The 25,853-nt window shown below is 41.9% G+C and overlaps 1 protein-coding gene across 3 annotated transcripts in view; it reads right to left on the bottom strand.

Annotated features, from left to right (window-relative positions):
• srcin1a (SRC kinase signaling inhibitor 1a) overlaps nt 1-25,853 on the bottom strand; it is a 114,895-nt gene that overhangs the window by 10,357 nt on the left and 78,685 nt on the right. For 2 of the 3 annotated variants that reach the window (XM_085271754.1, XM_085271752.1), the window contains exons 5-18: nt 21,063-21,258; nt 19,586-19,881; nt 17,138-17,958; nt 16,719-16,820; nt 16,171-16,298; nt 14,578-14,598; nt 13,757-13,917; nt 11,425-11,600; nt 10,364-10,494; nt 9,909-10,056; nt 8,680-8,971; nt 8,278-8,539; nt 5,456-5,595; nt 5,140-5,292 (exon numbers count right to left, since the gene is read on the bottom strand). In XM_085271754.1, coding sequence (XP_085127880.1) covers nt 5,140-5,292; nt 5,456-5,595; nt 8,278-8,539; nt 8,680-8,971; nt 9,909-10,056; nt 10,364-10,494; nt 11,425-11,600; nt 13,757-13,917; nt 14,578-14,598; nt 16,171-16,298; nt 16,719-16,820; nt 17,138-17,958; nt 19,586-19,881; nt 21,063-21,258 — 3,027 coding nt within the window. The remainder of the gene's footprint in view (nt 1-5,139; nt 5,293-5,455; nt 5,596-8,277; nt 8,540-8,679; nt 8,972-9,908; nt 10,057-10,363; nt 10,495-11,424; nt 11,601-13,756; nt 13,918-14,577; nt 14,599-16,170; nt 16,299-16,718; nt 16,821-17,137; nt 17,959-19,585; nt 19,882-21,062; nt 21,259-25,853) is intronic. The other variant, XM_085271753.1, reaches the window with a different exon arrangement.

Here is a 25,853-nt window from a genome sequence, read left to right as displayed (position 1 = left end):
ACTTGAGTTTTCAATTTAAACACACTCCAAGCACAAACTTCAAGTGAGATTACAAACCATGGCATTAAAAACACCCAAGCACATCAGAGAGCATGAAAGAAATATTATCACATTGTATCTAATACCTTTGTAGTAGGGGTGCAACGATACTCGTATTGATATTGAACCGTTCGATACAGTGCTTTCGGTTCGGTACGCATATGTATCGAACAATACAAAATTTGTAATTTATTTTATCAACTTTCCTTCTGACGATGCTGTCTGTGTTGAGCGCTCAGTGAATCTGCGTTCGACTACTCCGCCTAGGCTGCACTGTCGAGCGCAGATCCACTGAGCGTTCAACACAGACAGCATCATCAGAAGGAAGAGCGCAGGGCAAGCTAGCGAGACAGAAGTTAAGCTCTCCTTGCAACATGGCAAATTGAACCTCCCCCACCCTCATTCAGATCTGGCGTTTGGAATTATTTTGGTTTTCATGTGATGTATGACCCTGAAGGTAAGCGCGTCATGGACTAAAGTAAAACAGTATGTTGGATGTGCCACGCAATGCTCAATTACATGGGTGGGAACTAGTGTGTTAGCGCAGTTAGCTCGTTAACGTGTTGGCCGTCTAGCCCCACGCAGGGGTAGCTCGTTAACGGAGATTTGCCGTGTTGTGGCGTTAACGTCATTTCAACGAGATTAACGCTGACAGCACTAGTGGGAACACAACGAATATGACTGCACATTTACGCCGACATCATCCTAGTGCAAAGACAAGTGGAAGCAGACAAAAACAACAAGCATGCATGCTACAAACTTTACCCGAGTCATTTAGACAGCCGTTAGCACATGATTCTCCTTATGGGGACCTGATATGTTTAATATTGTGGCGAGCTCAGACAAGGAGGAGACGGAGATATCGTTTGGTCTTGCTTCCCGTGAGCTAGCCAGGGAGCACAGCCGTTTATTGACATCTGCAGAAGAACACTGCCGCTAGCTAACTGCTCAGCGCAGCAACCGCACAGCAACAAAAACACACAGAGCGCCCTCTGACCCCGGAAAGACACATCGTGGCAGCGAGAAGGCGTCACCCGTCACTATGGCAACATAAACAAAACATAACTGTACAAACAGAACCCCGAACAGCGCTGACCCGCTGCATAGCCCCCACCTAAGGGGTCAGTCGTCCCCGACGACCCCATTACCCCACACAAAGTCCTGCAAATGTCCAGGTGCCTTCTTTTGGCGCACCGGCCGGTCACGACAGGCGGGGGAAAAGTCACTCGGGTCAGAACATGGGGTGTCACCATCATCCCACTTCTGACACCAATGTGGCGAGCTCAGACAACGAGGAGACGGAGGTGTCCTTTGGTCTTGCTTCCCATGAGCTAGCCAGGGAGCACAGCCGTTTATTGACATCTGCAGAAGAACACTGTCGCTAGCTAACTGCTCACCGCGGCAACCGCACAGCAACAACAACAACAACAACACACAGGGCGCCCTCTGACCCCGGAAGGACACACCGTCGCAGCGAGAGGGCGTCACCCGTCACTATGGCAACATAAACAAAACATAACTGTACAAACAGAACCCCGAACAGCCCTGACCCGCTACAATATGCTGCTGAGAATATAGCCCAGAAGAAGCGTATAGTATAGCTTTTATTTTGGAAAGAGCCATTTCTCTGTAATAAACTCTCTTTTCCAAAGATGAGTGATTCCTCAATCAGATACAGGTGTTACCGCGCCAGATCCGCGGCCCCGAACCGTAGTAAGGAAACCTCTGGCAGTTACTTGAAGGTTCCGTAACTGACTCATAGCCGGCAACAGCTTACTATACAGGTCAACTCTGCTAGCAAAAAGATCGAAGGAGGCGTAGGAAACTGCTTCACCGAACTTTATTTCTTCTCTAAGGCATGAACACCGCGTACAGTGGGCTGAAACAGTTTACTCACAGCGAGCATCGCCGACACAACTCTGGCTGTCGAGGGAGTTATTATATTCCTTTTATTTATTTTCTTTTCGTCTCTTCTGTAGCTAGCCGTTACTTACACACCAGGCAGTCCCGACACACATCCCGAATACATTTCCCATCAGGCTTCATCCTTAAAGGGCCATGCCTGTAACACAGGGTTTGCAAAATTTTTCCAGTCGGGCTACCAAAATCTATCTCTGCCCTGCCCGTCGGGCTATTGTAGGAAGGAAAAATATATGTCAATGCTTTTGCATTCTTTCGGAAATGTAGCTGGGTAATTATGTCATTGGCATCGGTGAGCCACTGTCAATATGTGACATATTGAAATCGCGTTTGAATTTGCGCTTGTTTTTTTGCTTTCACTTTGTAAATGTCCAGGTGCCTTCTTTTGGCGCACCGGCCGGTGGGGGAAAAGTCACTCGGGTCAGAACATGGGGTGTCACCATCATCCCACTTCTGACACCAATGTGGCGAGCTCAGACAACGAGGAGACGGAGGTGTCCTTTGGTCTTGCTTCCCATGAGCTAGCCAGGGAGCACAGCCGTTTATTGACATCTGCAGAAGAACACTGTCGCTAGCTAACTGCTCACCGCGGCAACCGCACAGCAACAACAACAACAACACACAGGGCGCCCTCTGACCCCGGAAGGACACACCGTCGCAGCGAGAGGGCGTCACCCGTCACTATGGCAACATAAACAAAACATAACTGTACAAACAGAACCCCGAACAGCCCTGACCCGCTACAATATGCTGCTGAGAATATAGCCCAGAAGAAGCGTATAGTATAGCTTTTATTTTGGAATGAGCCATTTCTCTGTAATAAACTCTCTTTTCCAAAGATTAGTGATTCCTCAATCAGATTATATTTATTTTTTTAATTACTTTTGTTTCAGCAACATTAAATTTAAAAACTGTACTTTTGAGTTAAAATATATATTTATAATTTTAATAAATGACAAATTAAAAAGGCATGAACATTTTTTTGTATCGAAAAAATATCGAACCGTGACACCAAAGTATCGAACCAAACCGTGAATTTTGTGTATCGTTGCACCCCTACTTTGTAGATAATGCTACCAGGATGCTCAGTGTATATTCTTTACATACTGACTCTCACGCACAAAAAAACACAATATTATTAATAAGTGCAAATACCTGTTAAGGACTGATGACTTTTATAAACATCTCTAAAAAGTTGTGTAACAGGTATAAATGGAAAGGATTAGAAAGATTGTTAATGAACATACTCAAACTGAATCAAATTACTCACTGTCAGACAAACCTGACTCTTTCAGTTATTGCTTTGGGTTTGCAGCGCATTATTGGCAGAAACCTCTGTATAGCTCCTGCCCAGAAACACTAGACAAAAGACAGCCTATAACCCCAGTTCCGAAAAAGTGTGGATGCTTTGTAAAATGGAAATAAAACCAGAAAGCAATGATTTGCAAATCATAAAACCAATGTATTTTTCTCAAAATTATTTAACCTGAAATAAAAAGGTGCAAGAAAAGCCAGAAAGAGCATCTTAGAGATGCAGACCTTCTCAGAAACAAAGGAGGGCTGAGGTTTGCCAATCTACATAAACCTGGATCTAAAAAATGTGGAACATGTTCCTGAAAATAAAATGAAAGTCTTTATATAGCTCAGCCTTTACAGTATATCATCAAAGGATTTAGACAACCTGGAGAAATCTCAGTGCACAAGGCCAAAAATCAATATTGGATGCCCTCAGGTGGCATTCTCTGTGAATACAGTTCGCTGTGCTATCCACAGCAAACAAGCGGAAACTCTATGATGCAAAGAAGAAGCCAAATGTGAACATGCTCCAAAAGAAAATGCCACTATCGTTTGGCCTAAGCTAATTTAAAATCGACTGAGGCAAAGTAGAAAACTGTTCTGTGGTCAAACAAATCGAAATTTGAAATTGGATTTGGAGAACATGGTGCCGGATCCTCTGGACTAAAGAAAAGAGAAATCATCTGGCTTGTTATCAGAGTTTTGTTCAAAAGCCTGCATCTCCGATGGTATAATGGTGCATTATTGCCATGGATTCAGCAGTTTGCACATCTGGAAAGTGTAATACTGATTTTTAACGCACCAATACTACTTATTGTGCTCTATTCAGTTTGAGCACTTAAAGCATTTTCTTACATGCCTCATTCCACACATATACATGTGCTTTTATCTAAGCCTAAACACTTTTTACCTAATGTTCACACACTCTTACTTTGATACTGCATTTATTTCAACAGTAAGGCTCATAGAGTCCGTGTGCTGAACTTGCCTGCTTGCAGTTCAGATATTGTACAAATACCACAAAGAAGACCCATGGCATCAATATTCAAGCAACCAGTCTACTCAGTTCCCACATATATAAGCTTACATAGTTGCAAACATTGCCCTGTCCCAACTTCTGAGACATGTTGCTGCCATCAAATTCCAAATTCCTTTTTATTTTTACCTTAAAGTTTTAGTTTTTATTTGCATTTTATACAGTGTCCCAAGTTTTTGGAACTGGTGTTGTAGTTAATAATTCTTGTGTGTGGTAGCAGGTGTAGAAGTAAAGAGATGGAAACTTAATAGGTAGATAACTCAGGGTAAGCCAAAGGGTTACCTCACAGCCTGAGGCCTCAGGGGGCCACAGGTCCAGTCTGGATGGGTGTAAACTTTTTATACTGCATGGGCTAACTAGCAGGGAAAGGGGAGCTGGCATAGAGAGCCTGTGTGGGGCTCTCTCAAATAGCTGAGGAGGAAAAAAGAAAGTTACAAACTGTCATTATCTGCAAAATAAAAACACAGCAGCAGCTGAATGATCGAACTCAATTACTGTTGAGTCTTTACTCTATTCAGTTTCAGCAGGTCATCTCTAACACAGTCCAAGCAGCTATCAGGATCCATCTGTCTGGCTGTGATCTGTGAGCCCTGGGTGATGATGTGTGTGAGTGAGCAGTATGTGATCTTTGGGCTCTCACAGTGCCAGGGGCTGGGGACATATGGCACCTGCTGCTTGAACATGTGGTAATGAGGGTGAGCATATCTGAACAGACATTGTCTGCCTGTGTGCACACAAAGACTTGCTCCAAATTGTGGACGTAACATGAATACTAAAAACATTCCTTTTGGTTTTTTTTAATGAACAACGGACTATTGGGGATATTATTAACCTTGTGTTTTCTTTACCTCCAATTCGGCAGCAATTTTCTCCCCCTCTCCCTCCTCTTTGTCTTCAGAAGCCAGTGTGGGAGGTGTTGATGACGGACGAGGGTTTTCGGACACGGTCCTCCTCAGTTTTATGTGAGGTTTCTGTCCCTCTGTCTCTTCAGATTCAGCCTTCTAGGGCCACAAGAACAAAAAGGGGTAAGAACTTGTCCAAAGCTGGTGTGAGAAGCTTGCAATTTTGTCTTAAATATATCAATAGGGGAATTTTAATATGATGACTTGTAGATTTGAGAATTAAAACACTGGAATTGTTAAATGCACTATTTTTTTCAGTTACCTTTATGCTTTTTCCAGGAATTAGTGGCTCCCCACTGCGAGTGGTCACACCGGGAGATGAGGGGAAACTGCGTCTAGGCGGTGGAGGTGGAGGGGACTTGGAGGGTTTCTCTGTGCGATACCGAGGTACTGTCAGCTCATCTGAAAACACAGTAACATGTCATTAGAAAGAATTATTACATTATTAACACAACACATTTAAAAACAATATCATGCCAATAAATCCAATTCAGCTTATGTATGGAGGAGTAAAGGTGAGGCTTTTAAAAATATGATCACTGTATCAACTGTAAAGCTTGGTGGTGGTAGCATCATGCTCTGGAGCTGTTTTGCTTCCAGTGGTACCAGCACATTGCACAAATCCACAGCTAGAGACAACTGGGTGTTCCAACAGGACGATGACCTCAAACGTGCATCAAAACTGGTTTTGTAGTGGATAAAACATTAAGCTTCTGGAATGGCTTTCCCAAATCTCTAAACTCAAAGAAATGGAAATTGAAAATTTTAAGCCAGGTCTGTGGCAAGAAAACAAACAAACATTTGAAATAAACTCTATCAGTTCTACCAAGAGGTGTTCAGCTCCTGTGTTCACTGAGATATTCAACATCTCTTTATCTCAGTCGGTGATCCCCACATGCTTCAAAGAGTCCATCATTGTTCCTGTCCCGAAGAAACCCCACCCTGCTTCTCTCAATGACTATCGCCCTGTAGCCCTCACCTCAGTAGTGATGAAGTGCTTTGAACGCCTGGTCAGAGACTTCATCATTTCTTCACTACCAGACACACTGGACCCACTACAGTTCGCTTACCGTCCAAATCGTTCCACAAACGATGCCATCTCTCATCTCCTCCACACATCACTCACTCACTTGGACACTAGAAGGGGGAATTATGTTAAAATGCTCTTCATAGACTACAGCTCTGCATTTAACACCATAATTCCCTCCACACTCACCACCAAGCTGGAGCATCTGGGACTCAGCTCATCTATGTGTCAGTGGATCTCCAACTTCCTAACTGGCAGACCACAGGCAGTAAGGATGGGCGGACATGTCTCGGCCTCCACCACTCTCACCACTGGAGCCCCCCAGGGGTGTGTTCTGAGCCCCCTGCTGTACTCTTTGTACACATATGACTGTGTGGCCACTACCAGCTCCACCGCCATCATCAAGTTTGCTGACGACACCGTCGTGGTGGGCCTGATCTCTGATAACAACGAGACGGCCTACCTGAAGGAGATTAGGAATCTGGAGAACTGGTGCCAGAGGAACAACCTCCTTCTAAACGTCAGTAAGACAAAGGAGCTGATAGTGGACTTCAGCACTAAGCAGGAGAGGAACTACCAGACCCCCGTCATCAACGAGTGCCCAGTGGAGAGAGTGGACAGCTTCAAATACCTCGGAGTTCACATCACGCAGGACCTGTCATGGTCCTGTCACATCAACACCGTGGTGAAAAAGGCCCGTCAGCGTCTCCACCACCTCAGACGCTTGAGAGACTTCCAACTGCCCTCCAAGGTGCTCAGGAACTTTTACTCGTGCACCATAGAGAGCATCCTGGCGGGAAACATCTTAACCTGGTTCGGGAACAGCACCATGCAGGACAGACGAGCTCTACAGAGGGTTGTGCGGTCAGCTGAGCGCACCATCCGCTCCGAGCTCCCTGACCTGCACTCAATCTACAGCAGGCGGTGCTGGACCAAGGCCAGGAAGATCGTGAAGGACCTCAGCCATCCCAACAACAGACTGTTCTCTCTGCTGAGGTCAGGAAAGCGATTCCGCTCCCTGAAGACCAACACAGAGAGACTGAGGAGGAGCTTCTTCCCGCAGGCGATACGGTCTCTCAATCACACCACCACACAGTACTGACCCACACATATGGTTCTTACACACACACTGGACTTTCTGGACTTTGTTTTTGCACAACACTGGTCACTATATTCTTCATTTCCGGTTAATACTTGTACAGCTGCTGTTATTGTGTATATATTTATTTATATTTAGATTTCTTCATACATTCTTATATAGTTCTATACTGTGTATTGTGTATTTTGTTGTACAGTTATTTTATTTTCAACTTTAATTTATATATTTTATCTTATTCTTCCCAGTTAAATTTACCCTTCATTCTAATTTGTGTTGTACAGTTATTTCATTTTTAACCTTAATTTATATTTTATTCCTTCCTAGTTAAATTTACCCTTTTTAATTTTTCATATGTATTTCCTTTCTTATTCATAGCCTTTTCCTTTTTTGTTTTCTTTAGGTCATGAGCAGTTGTCCAAGCATTTCACTGCATATCGTACTGTGTATGACTGTGTACGTGACAAATAAAATTTGAATTTGAAATTTGAAATTTGAAGAGGGATGGCCAAATATCCAGCCAGAATTACACCATATGGTATGCTTTACATACTTGTTGATGGCTACAACAAGCATAAAGTTGAACTGCAACTTTTAACCTTTAAAAGGAAAATTAACAAGTATTAGTGGAGTGTTTGTATATAACTGAGTATGTATATTTAATTCTGACCCTGTGTGAGGGTCAAAATACATTCAAATTAAATTCTTTAAGTCATTAAAGATGTATACTCTTCAATCAATCAACCCTGGAAAAAGAACAGTTTAAAGAAACAATTAAAAGCCCCAAATTACTATAATGTAAGCACAACCGTATGTTTTTAACATGCAGTTTAATAAACCGATTACATAACAGGGATTGTTTATTGAAGAATTAAAAATTAGATTCATTTAAAAAAAAAAAAGGATGCCATGAAACAAAACTCTGATCTATCATACTAATGCAGCCTGAGCCTCATCTCACCAGAGCCACGCCTGGACCCTCCCTCTTTCCCAGAAAGCTTGTGCTGGGGCTTGTTGGCACGGTGGTCTGGGGTCGCTGCCCCACTCTGGGGGGTCTGTGTTGATGGTGTGTTGGAGGAGGGCTTAATCTGCTTGGCAGCAAAATCCAAATCTGGAATAGCCTTCATTAGTTCAGCCTGGGTCTCTTCCAACAAACGGTTGATGTCCTGAGCACTGTACTGGGTTAGACTGGCCCGCTTCTCCTCCCAGTCCCGCTCTGCTGCCTGTGAAGTTGAGAGGTGGATGTGAGCAGTGTATGAACACAAAACTATAGTCATGCCTCACTGGTTTATTGGTTTGCATCACAAAGTATTTACAGCAGATGGTGAAAAACACGTAAATAAACAACAGAAATAATCCCTACCAGTCGGACCTCCATGGACAAAGCTTTGTCAGCAGCAGCACGACGCTCAAGCTCTTCCAGAGCTTTGCCCTTGTGGGGAACAGGAGGATGATTATCCTTGTGAAGGCCGGATGGGTTGCCATGTCCACGGCTGAGGCTGGTGTGAGGGCTCCAATTGGACAAGCTGTTGCCTCCCCCAAGATCATTGATGGTGGGGATTTCAAAGTCTGCAAACTTTCGCAAGTCCTCGTTGTGCTTGGATGATGAACTAGTGAAGTCTTCTTGCTTCTTCCATACTCCCTCATTTGCTTGTCTAGCAAGACAGAAGAAGAATTAATTAATCAACATTTTTAAATGTAACACAAACAACAAACATGTATTATACAGATCTCGAAATGAAAAAGAATTGCAAATGCTAAAAAAAGACCCCAAACACTAAACGCTGAAGGATAAAAACTTCCACTGCTGCTGAATGCATTTGCCAACTTACTGCTACCCAAAAGATGAAAGAAAAGAGCAACATTAGATGAGCTCTTTTATCACTGAGATTAATTAAGCCTGAGAGTGAGGCGCTTTTTGGACACAGGGCTGATTAGGAGATAGACAATGGCATGCTGAAGGAAAAAGTCCTTCAACGTCCTCTAGTCTATACTAACCGCAAAATTAAAACTGTTACTCATGTGACTAAAAAGGACATTCATCAGTGTGACATTCAATAATGCCAATTAAGTACAACAATACTGGAAGCTTGACTACACACTTAAATACTGCTTTTCTTCACACTTGATGGATTTAAATCACTTCTATATCTCTTAATGAACTCAGAACTCTGACTTAAAACAGCAAATGTTTAAGCATGAAAGTTTCTGATCTGGATCAACAACATTATCTAATAAATTTTCTTGGTCAAAGGCCTCTCTCACTGCCTCATTTATGAAAATCCATAATGTTCTACTGACACACCAGCACATAGGGGTGAAAACATTATGCCTTTGGCAGAGGTGCAAATGGAAAAACTGGGCTGACTGGAATTGATTACAAGTGGATACAGGTCAGTCAGTGTTCGGCATATTTAACAGCTTTCAGATCATACTTAAGAGCTTAAGAATTTACTGGACAAGTGCTTCCTTGTCAGTATTTAAAGGATTATTAAAATCTCAAACTCAGTGTAAAGACAGCTATTAGACTTTAATGTTGTTTTTTTACTGGAATACAAACAACCAAGTAGGTATTGTTGTGCTAGGTCATACTTGCGCATGGTAGCAAGGGTATCAGTTATAGTCTTGCATCGTTTTAACAGGGCATCAAGTCTGTGTGGCTCTTCCTTCAGGAACTTGACAGCTTCCACCTCCACCCGGAGCACCACCCGCATCTTGCTCTGCAGACCTGGAAATTGATCTTTAGGGGAAAGCAACAGATTAATACAGGGAGCCAACTGTGATCACACAAAAAATATCTATTACATTTGTCCAAAATGTTTTGTGGTAGGCAACCATAACCTTTTTCAATTTAGGTAAATGGTCACTGAGTTCATTGAGACAATGAGTAATCTGAGGGTGATTAAGTGCTACAGATTGGCTGTTCATGACTACAAGTTAGTCAGTGCATTGATGAGTAACTAGGGCGTTATAAATGGTCTGCCAGCATAAAGGGCTGTGTTTTCCTTTTTGCGCCAGTGTACAGTGAATCCACCAGAATGACTCACTTTTCAGCTCCGTGAGTGTTTCTCCCAGCTTTCTCAGAAGAGTGGCCTTCTCCTCCAGCTCCTGCACTGTCACCAGCTTGTGGTTGACAGACGACTCCTTCTGGATCTCCTCCACCGACTTCTCCAGGTCGCTGAGATGGAACAGACAGAAGGCTGAACACCAGGGATTCCTCCACCACACTTAGATTCGACTGAATATTTATCTCAAAATCGTGATATTCATGTTTCAGCCATGCTTTTGCCAATAAACTGTCTCTCAATCAACTGGGAACTAGATCAACAGTTTGGGCAAGCTGAACTGGACGAGGTACAGATTAGTTTTCGAAAGTTTCATGCAGCAACTGAAGTAAGAAACTTTTAAAATAGCTATATAATATGATGCCTTCAATAAAACGTAAACTACGCAAATATAAATTCGTTAAGCGCTAATGTTGAGTTGATCTAGTCTGGTCCTCAAGACATATGATGAATAAAAATTCAGTGTATAATTAATCAAAATAATTGGCTGCCACTAGCCAGGAAAAGTACCAGACATCGATTAGCAGGGATCATCTAACAGTTCAACTAATTATTCTAAAATCCAAGTGCAGAAACGAGTGACATTCAATAAGTCTTCTTCGACTCACAGAGCGATCCAGCAAATTTCCACATACAAGACTGAAGCAGGTTATCTGATTATTAAATCTCAAGGTAGCTCTTTGCTCTCATTTTGCAGTCAGTTTAATTAGTTGTTGGACAGTCGTGTAACTCAGATCTTAATAAGCATCTTGCTCTGTGCCGGGCTTAATTATAGCGACAGCTTTATCCTATCAGTGTGTCGTAAAAGAGACATGAATTTTGCTATGTCTGATATAATTATAAAATACAAGTTAAAACGCATCTTAAACTACACAAATGTCAACCAGTATTCACCTACAGCACAGATTGCATTCATAGATTCTTCTATATTTGGAAACCCCCTTTTTTTTAAAATTATCACTGGTTTCTATCATCAAGCGTGTACTGCTCAACAACTGTTATACACTGCACTGCCAAGAAACAAATCGTGTACTGTAACTGACTGGAGTTGCTGAATGATGAGCTCCTCCTCGTTGAGATATTTGAGTCTTTCTTCCTCCACCAGGAGGCGCTGCCTCTGGAGAGGATCCTCCTGTTTCCTCAGGGCATCAGTCACACGCACGTTCAGCTCCGCCTCTGTCCGCTTCAGCAGCGTTCGCACTGAATCCTGGTTCTCTAGCTGCATGAAAAAAAAGCCACACGTTAAAAAACAACATCACAGAAATACACGTACACTCAGCAAATATTTGGAAATTAGCTGTGGGAATGTTAGCCTTCTTGGTCTTTGGAGCATTGCTTGCTGGCGTTATGAAAGCTGCTATTTCATTTATCACAAAATACTATCGCATTAAGGAGGAGAACTGGAGCTGACTAAGGCTTTACAATGAAAACTTCAGTGATTTGCAACAACTGCACACCTTTTTCTACCTTGTCCTTGAGGGGTCAGGTTCTCTGGCATCTTTACTCCATGACCTTCCACATGAGAAGAACACTTAACTCTGTCCTTTAATGTATATTAATTTTCCAGTCAATATTAGTGAGTTTTAGCCTTCATGATGTAATGAACAATATGTTCTTAAAACCACTCTGAGATGCAGCCAATACTTCACTTTCTGCTGTCTGTATTTGCATTAGCATGTGCACACAATATTGTTCTAAACACAGAGGGCTGAAATACCCTGAGGAAAATGAAACAGATGCACCAAGCATGAACTCCACTTGCTTTCAGTGTTATGAAAGGAATATTCTACAGGACTATGCATGTAACACAACTCCCCAAGATGAAATCACCCAGTAAGCAAGAAAAAATTAATAATTGATTATTCTTTTGTTCCAGGAAGTGAAGCAAGACAACAATATCGCTAACATTTATAATTACCCAGTATTCCCTGATATACTGCCAGCAGCAGTGATGTAGATGCATGAGTCCAAAAGCAAGGAGTACAGTAACACATTAAAGAAAAATGTTTAATGCATCAAGAGAAATAGCATGCTCTGCTGCCTCTGTCTTGCTCAGTTGCCTGTCTCTACTTTACCCTCTTGCATAATTCATTCACATGTAAAATTAAAGCTGTTGGCCATCGGCACGGGCGGCAATATAGGCCCAGGTGCAGAGGTCACACTTGGGCACACTGACACGCAAACAGCAAACTGTTCTCTCTTCGGTGCATCACAACCATTGGTGTTTGGCTCGCCATCTCACTGTTTCGCTAGTTGAAAGCAGCCTTGCAACTGCTCTTACGGAACAAATAAAAGCACCACATGCCTATCATCTCTCACTTCCATTACTCAATTTTTCACTCCTTTTCCTGCAAGAAACTTCACTCCTCTGAAAGTGAGAGCATTTATCTCATCTCTTTCTAATTCCTCCTGCAGTAACCATGGCACCACTTCAAGCGGAGATAAATGAAACTCAGACAGAAAGGACTTAATTTCCACATTTTGGTTAACTCTTCTTGTGGCTTTCTGTCTAATTCTGCATCTATCTCGACAGGTCTAAGGAGCGAAACGGAAAAGGATGCTCCAAACAAATGCTACTAGCACATCATTCACGCTGATCAAGATAATGCCAGTTCGCTTCAGTAAAAAATGGGTTTATCTCAACCCAGAAACAGTGTCCTGGTTTCTCTAAATAATCTACTCAGCATGCTGTCAACACTCTTCCTAAGGACTACTTCTTCAGTAGAAACTTGTTAATAACAACTGCTCACAAGACTGTGTAATATGCAGAGTCATCAGTAAAGTGTCTCAGGCGAGGCATGCTGCTGCTGATTTTTTTAGAGCGTACATTTGCAAAGCCTTGAGCAACACATACAAATACAAATAACCATTTGCATGTTATTAGGGTAGAGGTGGGGGTGTTAATAATTGTTCACCTTTTACAATTTGTTTTGATGAGTTATACCACTGTCACAGTGAATTTACATTTCAAAATATCGCATTAATATCAGATGTCTGTTTCTTTTTATCCTTATTACATATTTATATGCATTTGTTTTTCTGCTGTGCAATAACAACAATATAACTAACAAAAAAGATGAAAGAAAACATTATTTTCCTCCATAGGGAGGAGGACTAGATGTGTCCAGATAAATTTTATGTAGTTCTTACATAGTGGGATTCATTACACAACCACAGAGAGCTCGGTTCACAAACACAGAGTGCCATTGGCAGCTACGATAATCATTTAGATGAGACAGGAAACATTAAATATAAACTCGAATATCAAAGGTATATTTAGGAAAACAAACGGTGTTCGTAGAGCTAGACAATAACCAGTTTTCTAATCTGAAAGGACAAACCAATTAAAAACATTTAATCGTGGATATTAAATACCTGGATCTTGCGTAGCTGGTTGAGCTGTTTGCGCAGGTCGCTGGCGTTTTGCTGCAGACCGTGAAGATGGAGCTGCATCTGCAAGCGACCAACGCTGTTCACCTGGATTGAGTTAGAAGGTGGCGGCGGCATCAGAGCTAGAGGTGCCGACGGTGTATTTGCTGCCAATCACAGAGCAGGAAACGGGGGTCACCGGGAGGTCGTTGGGAAACAAAGCGGTTAGTTTGTTGGGTTATGCTCCGGTGAGAGTTGCAGCCAGCCAGCATCACACAGTAAAACAATAACACAAATACACACTTGCCATAAAGGCCAAAAAAATTACATATACAGAAATTCTGGGCGCACACACACAGAGGATATAGTGTGTGAATACAAAAAAGTCCCATATTCACAAAACTCTAATTGCCCAGTGGGAGAAATATGAGCTCATGCTATTAGTAACCCATAGAGAAGTGCAATTAGTCTATTCAGCAGTGACACACAGGGATAACCATGCTCTTATCTGAACATAGGCCTTTGTGAGTATGGTCATTGACCCACCATATATTCTACCACATATTCACACACCCTCACAAAAGAGTTTTCCACTGTGTGCCAGAACAAACCTCTGAAATTCGCAAAGGAATAACCAAGCAGAAATTTAAAAAGTAGAGACAGACAGAACGAGGGGAGTCTGCGTTCTGGGAAACCAACCAGGAGATAAATAGGAGAATATACACTGCCAGCTACCCAGCAACACCACACACCCATACAGAGGTCAGGGAGCAATGAGAAATGTCTGGAAGGAGTAAAAGGGTGATAGAGTAGGAGATGGAAACTACCTTTCTTCTTCTGTCGTCCGGCTGGAATATAGAAAGAGTGAGCCAGTTACCAAGAAATTAATGAGTAGCAGAGAGACAAAGAGGGAGAGGAAAGTTTAGATTTACAGAATGGTGATCCCGGAGAACATTTTATTGACTATAGCAGAGACAATGGCTGTGATGATGGCATAAGTCTTATGGCAGTGATCCAATGCATGAGAAAGCTTCAAAGACAACAGGGTTATAAAATTATGGAGAGACAGGAATGACTGTACAGTATCAAAGGGATGCATCCAGTGTACCTATCGGGGTACAAAAGCTCCTGTCAGTATTTAACAAATTCTATGATTAAATATTTATTTCTTATATAGAATATCTGATATTTTGAAAAATACCTTTGAACACAAAATTGAATTTACATGCCGCCAGCAGAGACAGTCACAAGTGAAGGAATAAACCTTCCAAAGACTTCAAAGCTGTCTTATTTCCTCTTTCTGGAGGTTATGTTTACAATTTGGCATCTCAGTTTATTTAACACATTTCACGAGCTGTCACCAGGTATATTTTTCAATCTCTGACAGATCCGTCTAGCATTTCGCCTCTGCTTTCCTGTATTTGTACTTAGCAATGCAAAAAAAACTTTGCGGTACAATCTCAAAAGAACCAAAGAGTAATTTTCTCATCTGACCGAGCTTTAACAATTCTATTAACCCGATTTGATGCTTGATTTGATGCTTAATTTTGATTATCAAATGATATATTAGACATTTTAAATTAAACTCTTCCACTTAAGAAGCGACAGAAAAGCAAAGACAGTCAAAGAGAAAAAGAAAAAAGAACTATGAAGGAGGTGGAAATGTAATGTCTCAGAGAGTGTCCAAAGAGACTTTAACACTGAACTCACTTGGTTCAATTAAAATGAACACTGGCAAGTTTTCCTGCGTAATGCAGTTAGTTTTGGATAGCTAGAAGAAAAACTGTCCATGAGAATTATTATGACTTCATAAGCTAAATCTGCTGTTAGATTTGCAATGCTTATAATAAAAAATGCACAGCCAGTGTAGGATCGCTATTTACGATACATGGAAGTATTACCATATAACCTATCATACCACTGATTTATTAAAGATATTTCATCTGACTCAGTGTATTATGCACTATATTTGGCCCATTAACATGTCAATATACATTCCCACTAGAGCAAAAATGAAATAAAATTCTTTGAATTCTGCTTGGGACAGGACACTATTACTGTTTATGTAGATAAACATGTTTAAGTTCCAGGGTCAGACTGTATAACTACATATTCACATGCAGTTTGATAGCTAACACATTGTTTGAACAATGCTGGAGTAGAACTAAAAGTTCCAAACAAACAATTACCAATGCTACATTTCTTAACTTAACCTCTTATCCGCCCTCTTGTAAGAAAGTTACCAAGTTGGCATATATTAGTCTTAAACCAGGAAGTCACCGCCATTGCTAGTTTGTGTACATTCGGGTGCGTGCACAGGGAGCAGGGAAATCGAGCCATAAAAGTATTCTAAACAGCACAGGAAAGGAAGTGTTAGTAACGGTTGGGTTCACAGGTAACAATTACGCTGCTTTACTCACTTCCAGTGGCGGAGCCATCACTGTTGGTTTCGGTCTTCTCGCTGGAAGAGAAAGGTAATGGCCGTGAAAACTCCGTCCCTTGGTCTGGAGGGCAGCCCGCCATCATGCAGAGACGCAGCAGGCCACATCTGAGGATCAACGGCCACAGGGCAAGGCAATTACAGTGCTAACACTAGAAGCACCAGTGCTGGATACTATCAGACTGATTACATTAACAAGTTGTCACCTTTTTAATGAAGTCTACTGCATATGTGAGAGTAAAGTGCCCTGATAACAATGGTCAGTGTAAGGAATCAAAATCTACTGAAAGACTCTAGGAGATGTCTGTATTTATCAGTGCACTGATCAGCATTGTGCCCTGTGGCTAATGTTTAGTGCTCTGAATTTGTGCTGTGCTCACACAAGGTAATGCACCACTTCACAGCTATGGAGCTTCTAATGGCTCTCATAATAGATAATAATCCTGTCGATCATCCTGTTTTTGTGTCCAAACTAATGCTGTATCTGTGACTTTCAGAGGGTTAATGGGCTGTAATGGAGAGTCTTACGTGCTGTCACTGTCTGGTGCTCTGGTCAGCACACTCTGGACGAGGCCAGTCAGACTGGCTATCTGCTTCTCCATGGCCTCCATACGCTCCAGGCGATGATCCCTGCGAAAATAACAAACAGCACATCTGTGAAACAAAACCCTGAACTCAACACAAACGAAGAGCTGAAAAAACACTTGGAATTCTTTGCAAACAGAAAAATATTTGTTCTTAGGGGTGTGAAATATGCAAATTTGAATAGAAGATTGTTAAACATGAATTAATAATATCTGTAAAATTTTATCAGGCAGAGAAAATATGTAACTTTGAGGGTTTTGTTTTTGTTTGTTTGCTTTTTTCCCCTGATGCACACTGCATCAGAAGATACAATAAAATACATGAATAAAAACAGGAAAACATTCACACTGATTCTTACTGACCTGCTACTGTCAGAATCTTGCCCAGATAACGAAGACCCAAAACCAGATGTGGTGCGGCTGCCCTCTCCAGGTCCAGCTGTTATACACAGAGGATCAGAACTGGAGCTGGGCCTGGATTTCGGGCTCTCCACAAACACAGAAGAAGAGGCAGAGTCCTTGCGGAAACTCTGTCTGACAGGTGAGGCTCTGGGTGTGCTGGAATAAGAGTCCCTGTCCCTCAGCTGCATGTCAGGGATTTTCTGTGGGGATGACGGTGGCATGCGAAATCCCATGCCCAGAGTGGCAGAAGAGTATGTGTCTGAGTATAGTGAACCTCCAGGCTTGTAGAGCGAGTCTTCCAGGTCTCCCTGGAGAGCAGCAGCTGAGTAGGTGCTGAGGGAGCGCACAGAGCCACGTCGGTACAGGCCAGCGGAAACAGGGAAGCTAAAGGGGTCTCCGATCGCAGCTAATGACTGGGTGGAAGCGATGCTGAGGCGGCCTTCGTGCATCAAGCTGTAGGGATCGGCATATAGCCCCTCATTTTTCATCAGTGCCATGTTTTTAGCAGAAACCTCTTCATCAGGCTTGACATCGCGGCGCTCCAGGATGGCACTAGGTGAAGGGGAAAGACCTGCGTTGGCACCATGGCCGGCTGAGGGATGGTGTGGGTGTCGGGGCTGATCATGTTGGGGATGGGATCCACCGAAGGATGGAGCACGGCCCCCGCTGTAGGAGAGGCGTGAGCGAGAAGGAGACCCAGAGGATGCTGAGGCGGTGGAGGAAGGAAGGGTATTTAGGCGGCGAGTTGGGGAGGAGTCGCGGGAAGAGTAGACCATTTCCCTCTGAAATGAACAAAGAGGGATGAGAGTTACCATGGAGACCAACAGATGAGTGTGCTGTGATTCCCATGCTTATAATGACTATGGCTATGACTTTGATCTGGCTGACACCAGACAAGGTGTCAGGATCTGCAGATGCCAAAATATGATGATAAATTTGTTAAACAACGAGACAAATTATTGGTCCAATGGAAGAGATCAGAGATGCTGCCTGTGATTTTGTTTATTAGACTAATGATAAAAGGAATAAAATTGATTGTGTCTATTCTAAATGGAAAGAATCTGCGAGGCAAAACAAGACCATGTAGTCTTAAATCTGTATCTTTATCTACAGCAGGATGATAACATGATGCAAAAGCTCATTCAACCTGAAAAGCTCTGAACGTTTCTTCACTGAGCTCTTCTTCCCTGCATTTTGTCTAGTATATTATTGTTAAACATGCCCCAGTGCTATCTTTAACTTCACCTCTGGCTGTGTTCCCCTGCTGCTAATTTACTCCTGTTGTGATTTTTCTAATTTCTGAACCTTTTAACTGTCAAATAGTCTGCTTTTCCTAGTCGCATATCTACTTTTCTAACTTAAGTCATTCCTGTTTTCATTCATTCTCAGCATCATAGCAAACAGTTTATTGCAGAGAATATATTAGACAAAGACAGAGTAATCTGTGATGTTTAGCCTTTGTAACCAGGGATAAATTTATTTATATACACTGAAAAACCATGGCATTAAAACTAAGCCAAACCCTGTATTCCCTGACCAGTTGACAAGTGGTTTCTGATTTTCAGTGGAAGAAACTGGATGTACCAAGAATCGCAAACACTAACTAACCACTGAGAGGTACTGAAACTTTAAAAAGTGCAGTAAAAACTACCTCCAGCCTGCAAGATTGGGGCTTTAGCAATAGATTTCACAGTGACTGTGAACAACCACTGGCAACCACTAAGGAATACTTATTTTTCCTAATCAACTGTTGCCAACTGGTTGCCAGGTGGTCACCAGCTGGTCTTTAGGCCTATGTGGATACTTGTTGATGTTTTTGTGGTGTACACATACTCGTTGACCACCCCTTCCCCTCTTTTTCCATGTCAACTTCTTGTATAAAATGTTTACGTAAACAAGCACAGTACATGCACTGAAATCATTTTTCATTCTCTGTTTGCATGGTTAACAAGAGTTGTATTCTTAGTATTTTGTGAATAATGCAGATTGTAAGCAGAGTTTTGTATAAAAAAAAAACTAAAAAAAGATCTCCCTCAGGCTCCCTTGATCTTTACTGAAGCAGAAATAGCTTTGAATGTTAAAATATGCTCATTTCACACAGGAACATTGTTCTCTGGTGTCTGCACAGCAACAGATGGCCTACTTGAAGATAAGAAAATACATTTCCAGGAGGAATACCTGTTAAATTACTAACCTGAATATACTGTAATAGCCTGTAATAGTCAAAGTAACCACTAAAATAATAAAAATAATAAAACAAGGCACTATTACCTTACCAAAAAGGCACCCAATTATAGTTTTCATTGACAGTTCAGTTGTCAAACTTGCCAGAGATCAGACAAGAATTTTGTTCTGTGAAATAGCAGAAAACAGGCTGGCCTTTTCACCTCCCAGCTCCATTCTGCTTACCCTCAAGTCCCCGTTGGCCAGGTGTGCGGCAGCGGGATAAGAAGCATAGATGGGTTCTTTGCGGTAAATCTTAATGATGCTGCGATCCTGAATGTCTCTGACATCCTCCAGCTCGTAGAAGACATTACGGGCCTCGTCCTTGATCAGGATGGCTGTGTTGGGTGACTTCAGCATACCTGCTGTCAACTTCTGAGGGAACATGTGCACGATGAGAGCATGCAGCGTATCCAGGCTGGTGAGCTCATGGGTGATGTGCACCCGACGCGTCTCATCTCCATATTGCAGAAACAGCACGCCTAATAGAAAGCGATGAAGGAGAAGGTGGCTGAGTCAGAAGATGCTGGCTTTAGTGGATGGAGAGAACTAGCAGAGACATTTTGTTGGCTGCAGCTGAAATGATACAAATGTTCTGACTCTTGAGATACGAAATCTAGATAACTTTTCTCATCAGATGTCAACATGATTAATGGCTAAATGAGTACCAAACCCACTCTTATTTTCTTAATGTTAGATTAGGATTGTGAGAGCTAGTTGAGAATTCACAGATAATGCACAAAGATGCATGCACAGGCTGAATTTTTTGCAAGGTTTTCTTTTTGAGTATTAGTTGCCCCACCTATGAATAATTAAACTCCAAAACATCCCAACTTCATAAAAAGCTTTCAGCAGATTCTGCAACGATCATATAAATAAAGATGTGTTTGACGCCTGACTAACCTGAAAATTCATCTTCATACACCATGGGACAAACAAAAAGTCATACACCATGGGACAAACAAAAAAGAACAAACAAAGCAAAGAAAGACCAAGAGTTAAAAGTCAGGCAAAATTAAGTGTCAGTTAATACTGCAGACAAGTTGGGAAGAGAAGAAAACAAAGACAGTAGTTAGTGTAGAGACAGGGGAGACAGGCAAGCCTGGTGTGCCACTTTTGCTTGAACTTCTTATTCAGGAATGCCCTAATCAGGTATAGCTCTTTAATTTTACACCCACTTCTTTTACCTGCGCAAGGTAACTCCACACCTTGCTCTTCATGAATCTGCACCACCTTCACATTAATCCTCTCTACACTCCCAAGGCCCTTTTAATATAAAACTGTCCTCGAATGTTCTGCTTGCACACAAGGATATACTTAATCCAGTACAGTATGAACTCTGTTACAGTTAAATGAAATGTCACTAAAATACCTATCCTAAGAAAAAAATATCTATGTTTTTTTGTTGCATTCTAAAAACTACAAGACATTTTTGAGCTCACAGGGAGCGTACTGCATCGACACTGAAAAACAAAGTCATACTTTATCAGGTTTGAGTGTTCTGTACATTTTTATAGCAGGTCAATTAGACTAAAGACTGTAAATTCGGTGTGAATAAAACACAATTCCTTCAATTCCTTGTAAGCACAGTGGTTCCCTTCACCAGCTACATGAGGTAAAGAGAAAGCTGCCTTGAGTCCAGCTGGTATGCAGTGATTTTAACCTGGAGATCGTAGCTTATTCTGGCTGGCTGAGCGGGACAGCGGCAGACTCTGGCGAAATCGGTTCATCCGGTTAAACCCAATGGGGATGTCGGCTTCTGACATAGTCTCCAAGGATTCAGCGGAGGCAAAAGAGAGCTTGGCAGCCTGGTCGGCAAGACCAGACTGGGTAGACTGGGAGTGGCGTGGACTGCGGCTCTACAGAGAGAAAAGGGACGGATTAATTCACTGTGAAGTGAAACTGAAGTGGAAAGAATGGATTGGACGGGGCTAGTGGTGTAAGAACAACTCGAAAACAGAAAGCAGGCACACAGTGAGACACCACACAATGAAACACCTAACAAGATTATTGAAGCCCTGACAATGGTTAAGCTAGCAGCCATTTACAAAGAATTACTGGCGTCACAGTCTCTGACATTAGTTGAATGGTGCAGCAACAAAACATTATATAGCTGTACTCAGTTGGCACAGAATGCCAGGACATCAGCCTTTATGAATCACTTGTAAGGAGACGTATTAAGCAGAAACTCAGAAAAAGTTAGTGAGACTTTGCACACCTCCCACACGCTCTCATACAAACTTGTCCGTTTGCAGCTACGAACTTTAAATGAATGCTTGTGGGATGGGAGGAGAAGCTCATGCAAATCCCAGGCTGTCACTGTGGGTTTATCCTGCTGGCCTATGCCCAGGCGTCTCTCACTGAAAGACTGTTAGCGCAGCTGGGGCTGAGCTCACTGAACTGTCTCTCTGATCCCCCACCACTGCAGAGTCTCCTCCAGCTCAGAGGCTGCTGTAATGAGCTCCCAGAATGCTGTCTGCTCATTGTTTGGACGGCAAAAGCAAATGCATCTTTGGCCACAGCACAGGAGCCATTCCTGTCTCATCCTCCTTGAACCACGAGCACAACAGTCGTTCTGCTCGCTTAGAACAGTCCTTTCTAAGAATTTCCCTGTCTTCCTTTCGCTGCCTAAGTCAAGCAGCAGCATGGATCTACTGCTCCTTCCATTAATGTGGTATTTAATTAATGGGATACTGACAGAAGCAATATGGAGGGCCATATCTGCGCTCATTAAGTCTCAGCAGTGGATTGTTTGAATTCATTCATAAACACACAGCACTGCACAGAATACACAACCACTGTACATCCATTTATGGTTTTGTTAATTGGGTAATAAGCCAGGAAAGCATGCTGAACAAGAAATGAAAGATGCAAACAGAGAATACTTTCAATATGGATTTTTTTTTCAAAATAATCAATTAACTACTTAATCAGTAAAATGAAAAAATAGCAGGGAAGAAATCCATCTCAATATCCCAGACAGAGAATTTCAAAAGGGTGGGTTTTGTTTTTACCAAAAGGCAGCATGTGACAATATACTGTCACAGTGGGCAAAATGAATGTAGCACAAGATTAATTTTTTTTAGCCTTGCAGGTGGCACAGTTCAATGGATGGCAATGTCACCCTGTCAGATAGTCGATCGACCACCTCGGTGCATACTCAGCTTTTAGATCGATTGCTACAGAATTTTGCACCGACGATCATAGTTCAATTTGTCCAACACTTCCAAGTGAACACCAGCCTAGCTTTAGCTTTAGTAGATATCCTTAATATGTAGATGCAAATGATAATAAACGTTGCAGTACTCATGCAACTCAATGAGATAAATCTTTTTTACTTATTAAACTTCTGGGAATCGAGTAATTATTCCAGTAGGAAATGGAATAACCAAACAGCAATATATGGGACCTTATATCATGTTAGGTACTGCAGTCATTGGTAATTTGGTCTTTTAATTAGCTGCTGCATGCATTCACGTGTATGTTTACAAGACGAGTTACAAACCTGCAGCAAGACTAAAAATCCCAACGACCATTTTTTATAATGTAACCTTACATTCCTTTTGCCGCCATCATACATAATTCAATCACGCAATCATACACAGTGAACCAAACCAGTGATGGTAGCGGCAGACAGTGTCTGAGCGCACTGAGAAACTGCGATGCTGACAGATAACCCACACCATGTTTTCTAATAGGGTCATTTATCTAAGCTGTGACCACACCGAGGAACACAGCCAACAGCATCACAGAGGAGGAGGAGGAGCCCACACTGTAGCTTGCCTCATTCTGGCCAGACCATCCTACATAGGGACATTAAGGGGTGAGGAGGGTTGGGGGATCAAAATAAACCCTGGAGATTTTATTTACGTTTCCACTGTTTTAGGAAGCAAAAGTTGTGATTGAAATGTTGAAACGTGCTTTCGGTGTTATACAAGCTGTTTGATGTGAGTCTTCTGCTTAACTAAGAAGCTATGATTAGCAGACTGGCAACACTGGTGAACAGTCATCCCAGCTCTGAGGTAACAGCAGTATAATTCTTGGGCTTCGTGCACTTGCCAGACTACTATGTAGGCTGGAGTTATTTATACATGACCTTACGTCAAAATAGGCAAAATAACCAGTTGTAATTTTTACACTTTACAGGCTAAACAGTAAAAAGGTTACTTACTGAGCTAAAAGGTACTGATTTGTAGATTTTTGTTACTTTTTAGAATGAACCAGCGTAGTGAGGTGTGCTACTGATAGTGATGTTTTCATATATACTTTACATACATGAGACGGATAGCAATCTTCTCAACTAACTCTAGCATATTTCCTAACTATTACATTTTTTAATGTTAATTTTTGCTAGACTATTTGTAGACTACACTTGACGTTCTAAATGCCAATAAAGAAGGAGGATGATAAAAAGCAGTTTTTGGACTCTGTGCTTAACAAATTCAGGTGTTTAGCCAACACAGAACAGGTGCTGAACCAGCCGTCTAAATGAAATATTACTCAGTAAAAGTAACACCCAGGAGCTGATTTGGCAAAGAAATGCAGCTTTTTCTATGAATGGGAATATGAGCAACTCTGAACTACAGCTTGACTCATTCTAGCTGTCCTTGTTAGAATATAATTTAAAAGCGAAATAACCCACTGAGCTTTCTAGGAAATGGAAATGGGAGAGTATGATCCTGTATGTCTGAACTAGCTTTCCTGTCATCTTTTTAAACCCAAATTTACCTCCTTATTCACCCTGTATTCTCTCCGCAACTCCTTTCAACATGCTGCAAAAACAAGACAATGAAATCCCCATGTATGACTGGGTATAAGATTACTGCCGCTGTTGTTACATGTGGTTTTACTCAGATCGTCTTATTACAACAGTCCCCAAACATTGACTTCCATATTGGTGGTTTATGTGATATGTAAACTGAAAATGTCTCACTGCGGTAATTTTGCATTGTAAATAATATATGTGAATGCACCATCTGGTCATGCATCTGGTGCTGCTAGAAATGCCAGCGTTACATCACGGTGTTCACAGCCTTTGAGGAAAACTGGTTTTACCTCCTCATTTTTCCTCCACACCCTCCCACCGTCCACCCCCTTCCCTACACCTCAACCTTTTCTTTTAGACTTTTTCCAACAGCACTCAATTACTGTTGCAATCTCCACACTGCTATAAGGGCATTGCAGAAGAGAGGAACAAGAGGAGAACAGGATGATCTTACATGTGAATAGAGTGGAAAGTGGGACAAGGCAACCTAAGGCTACAAACTGCATTAAACTCATTGCAACCTCCCACCATGTCTTTTCTTGTTTCTTGCTTGTAGACACTAGCATGCGTGCATACACACAGAGACACACACACAATAGTCTACTCTGCTTTAAGGTCAAAAGCCTTGTAGCCTTGGTATATGGCTTTCTATGTTTGGGGGAGCATTTCTCATCAAACTCCATCTTGTACTTCAGGGTCGTCTTATTTAGACTGCAAACTAGTTGTCAGATTTTTTATCTCTTCTTCAATAAAAATGGTGAACTTCACTTCAGCCACAGAATGTTTTAATCAGGCATACTGTAATTATACTTCTGGGGCGATCAAAAATTGAATGCATCTGCAAAGTTATCTCTCTGTGAAGATTACATTTAATTTAAACCCTGAACTTGTTTTCTGATATTGTGCTCAGTTTGAGGTGGTTGATGCCTGATTAACTAACTGCCTGAAGGTTCAGTGATCTGGCCATAAAAGTGAAGTGAGCTTGTTTTAAAAATTCTGGAGTATATTTTGAACTTGAACTCTCTGTGTCCTTATATATTCCTATTTTCCTCTTGCTCATAACATAACATGTAGAATGTGAATAAATATGAACCGTGTGATGCACAAGCTTAAGTTAAGAGGAGTTCATGTGCGAGGTGTCGGCATTGGCTACGATACAGCTGAGCATCCAACAAGACAAGAAAATGGCTGAACACTGCTGTAACAGTCTAAAACCAGAGGCTGGCTTATTACATGATGGTTGCTGCCAGCCTCTTTCTAATCTTTTCTGCAAGAGCAGTAATTCTCCTCTTAAGTGACATTAAATTCTGTTGGATTTGAAAATTACTATATATAAAAATGCCAAACACAGCTTGATGTGAGTGAAGCCTTTGGTTCCCGAGGTGTAAAATCTTTAAATTGCAAACCTCACACCTTGTCCACATCTCATACTTTTTTCCCCCCACCAGCTTATTTTGTTCGCCCCTCCTAATAATATCTTTATCTTCCCTGGATGCTTCTGTGTGTCTTAGCCTCCAGTGATATGTCCTCATTTCCCACCTTTTATCCCCTGTCACTCATGTGTCCTCCTTTAATTCTTACTCGACTGCTTTGTGTGAACATATCTGCTTCCCCCTCAGTCTCTGAGGCCAAAGCCACATCCAGGTACATCTCTCGTGTTGTTTCTGTCTACATCTTGAGCATTTTTAA

This window comes from Mchenga conophoros, linkage group LG4 (assembly GCF_057382185.1).
Source record: "Mchenga conophoros isolate Kocher_MC1m ecotype Shallow Benthic linkage group LG4, M_conophoros_male_GT1.1, whole genome shotgun sequence".
In the NCBI taxonomy this organism is placed as follows: domain Eukaryota; kingdom Metazoa; phylum Chordata; class Actinopteri; order Cichliformes; family Cichlidae; genus Mchenga; species Mchenga conophoros.
Note: the sequence above shows the minus strand (reverse complement) of the source record. Positions and strands in the feature narration are given on the sequence as shown.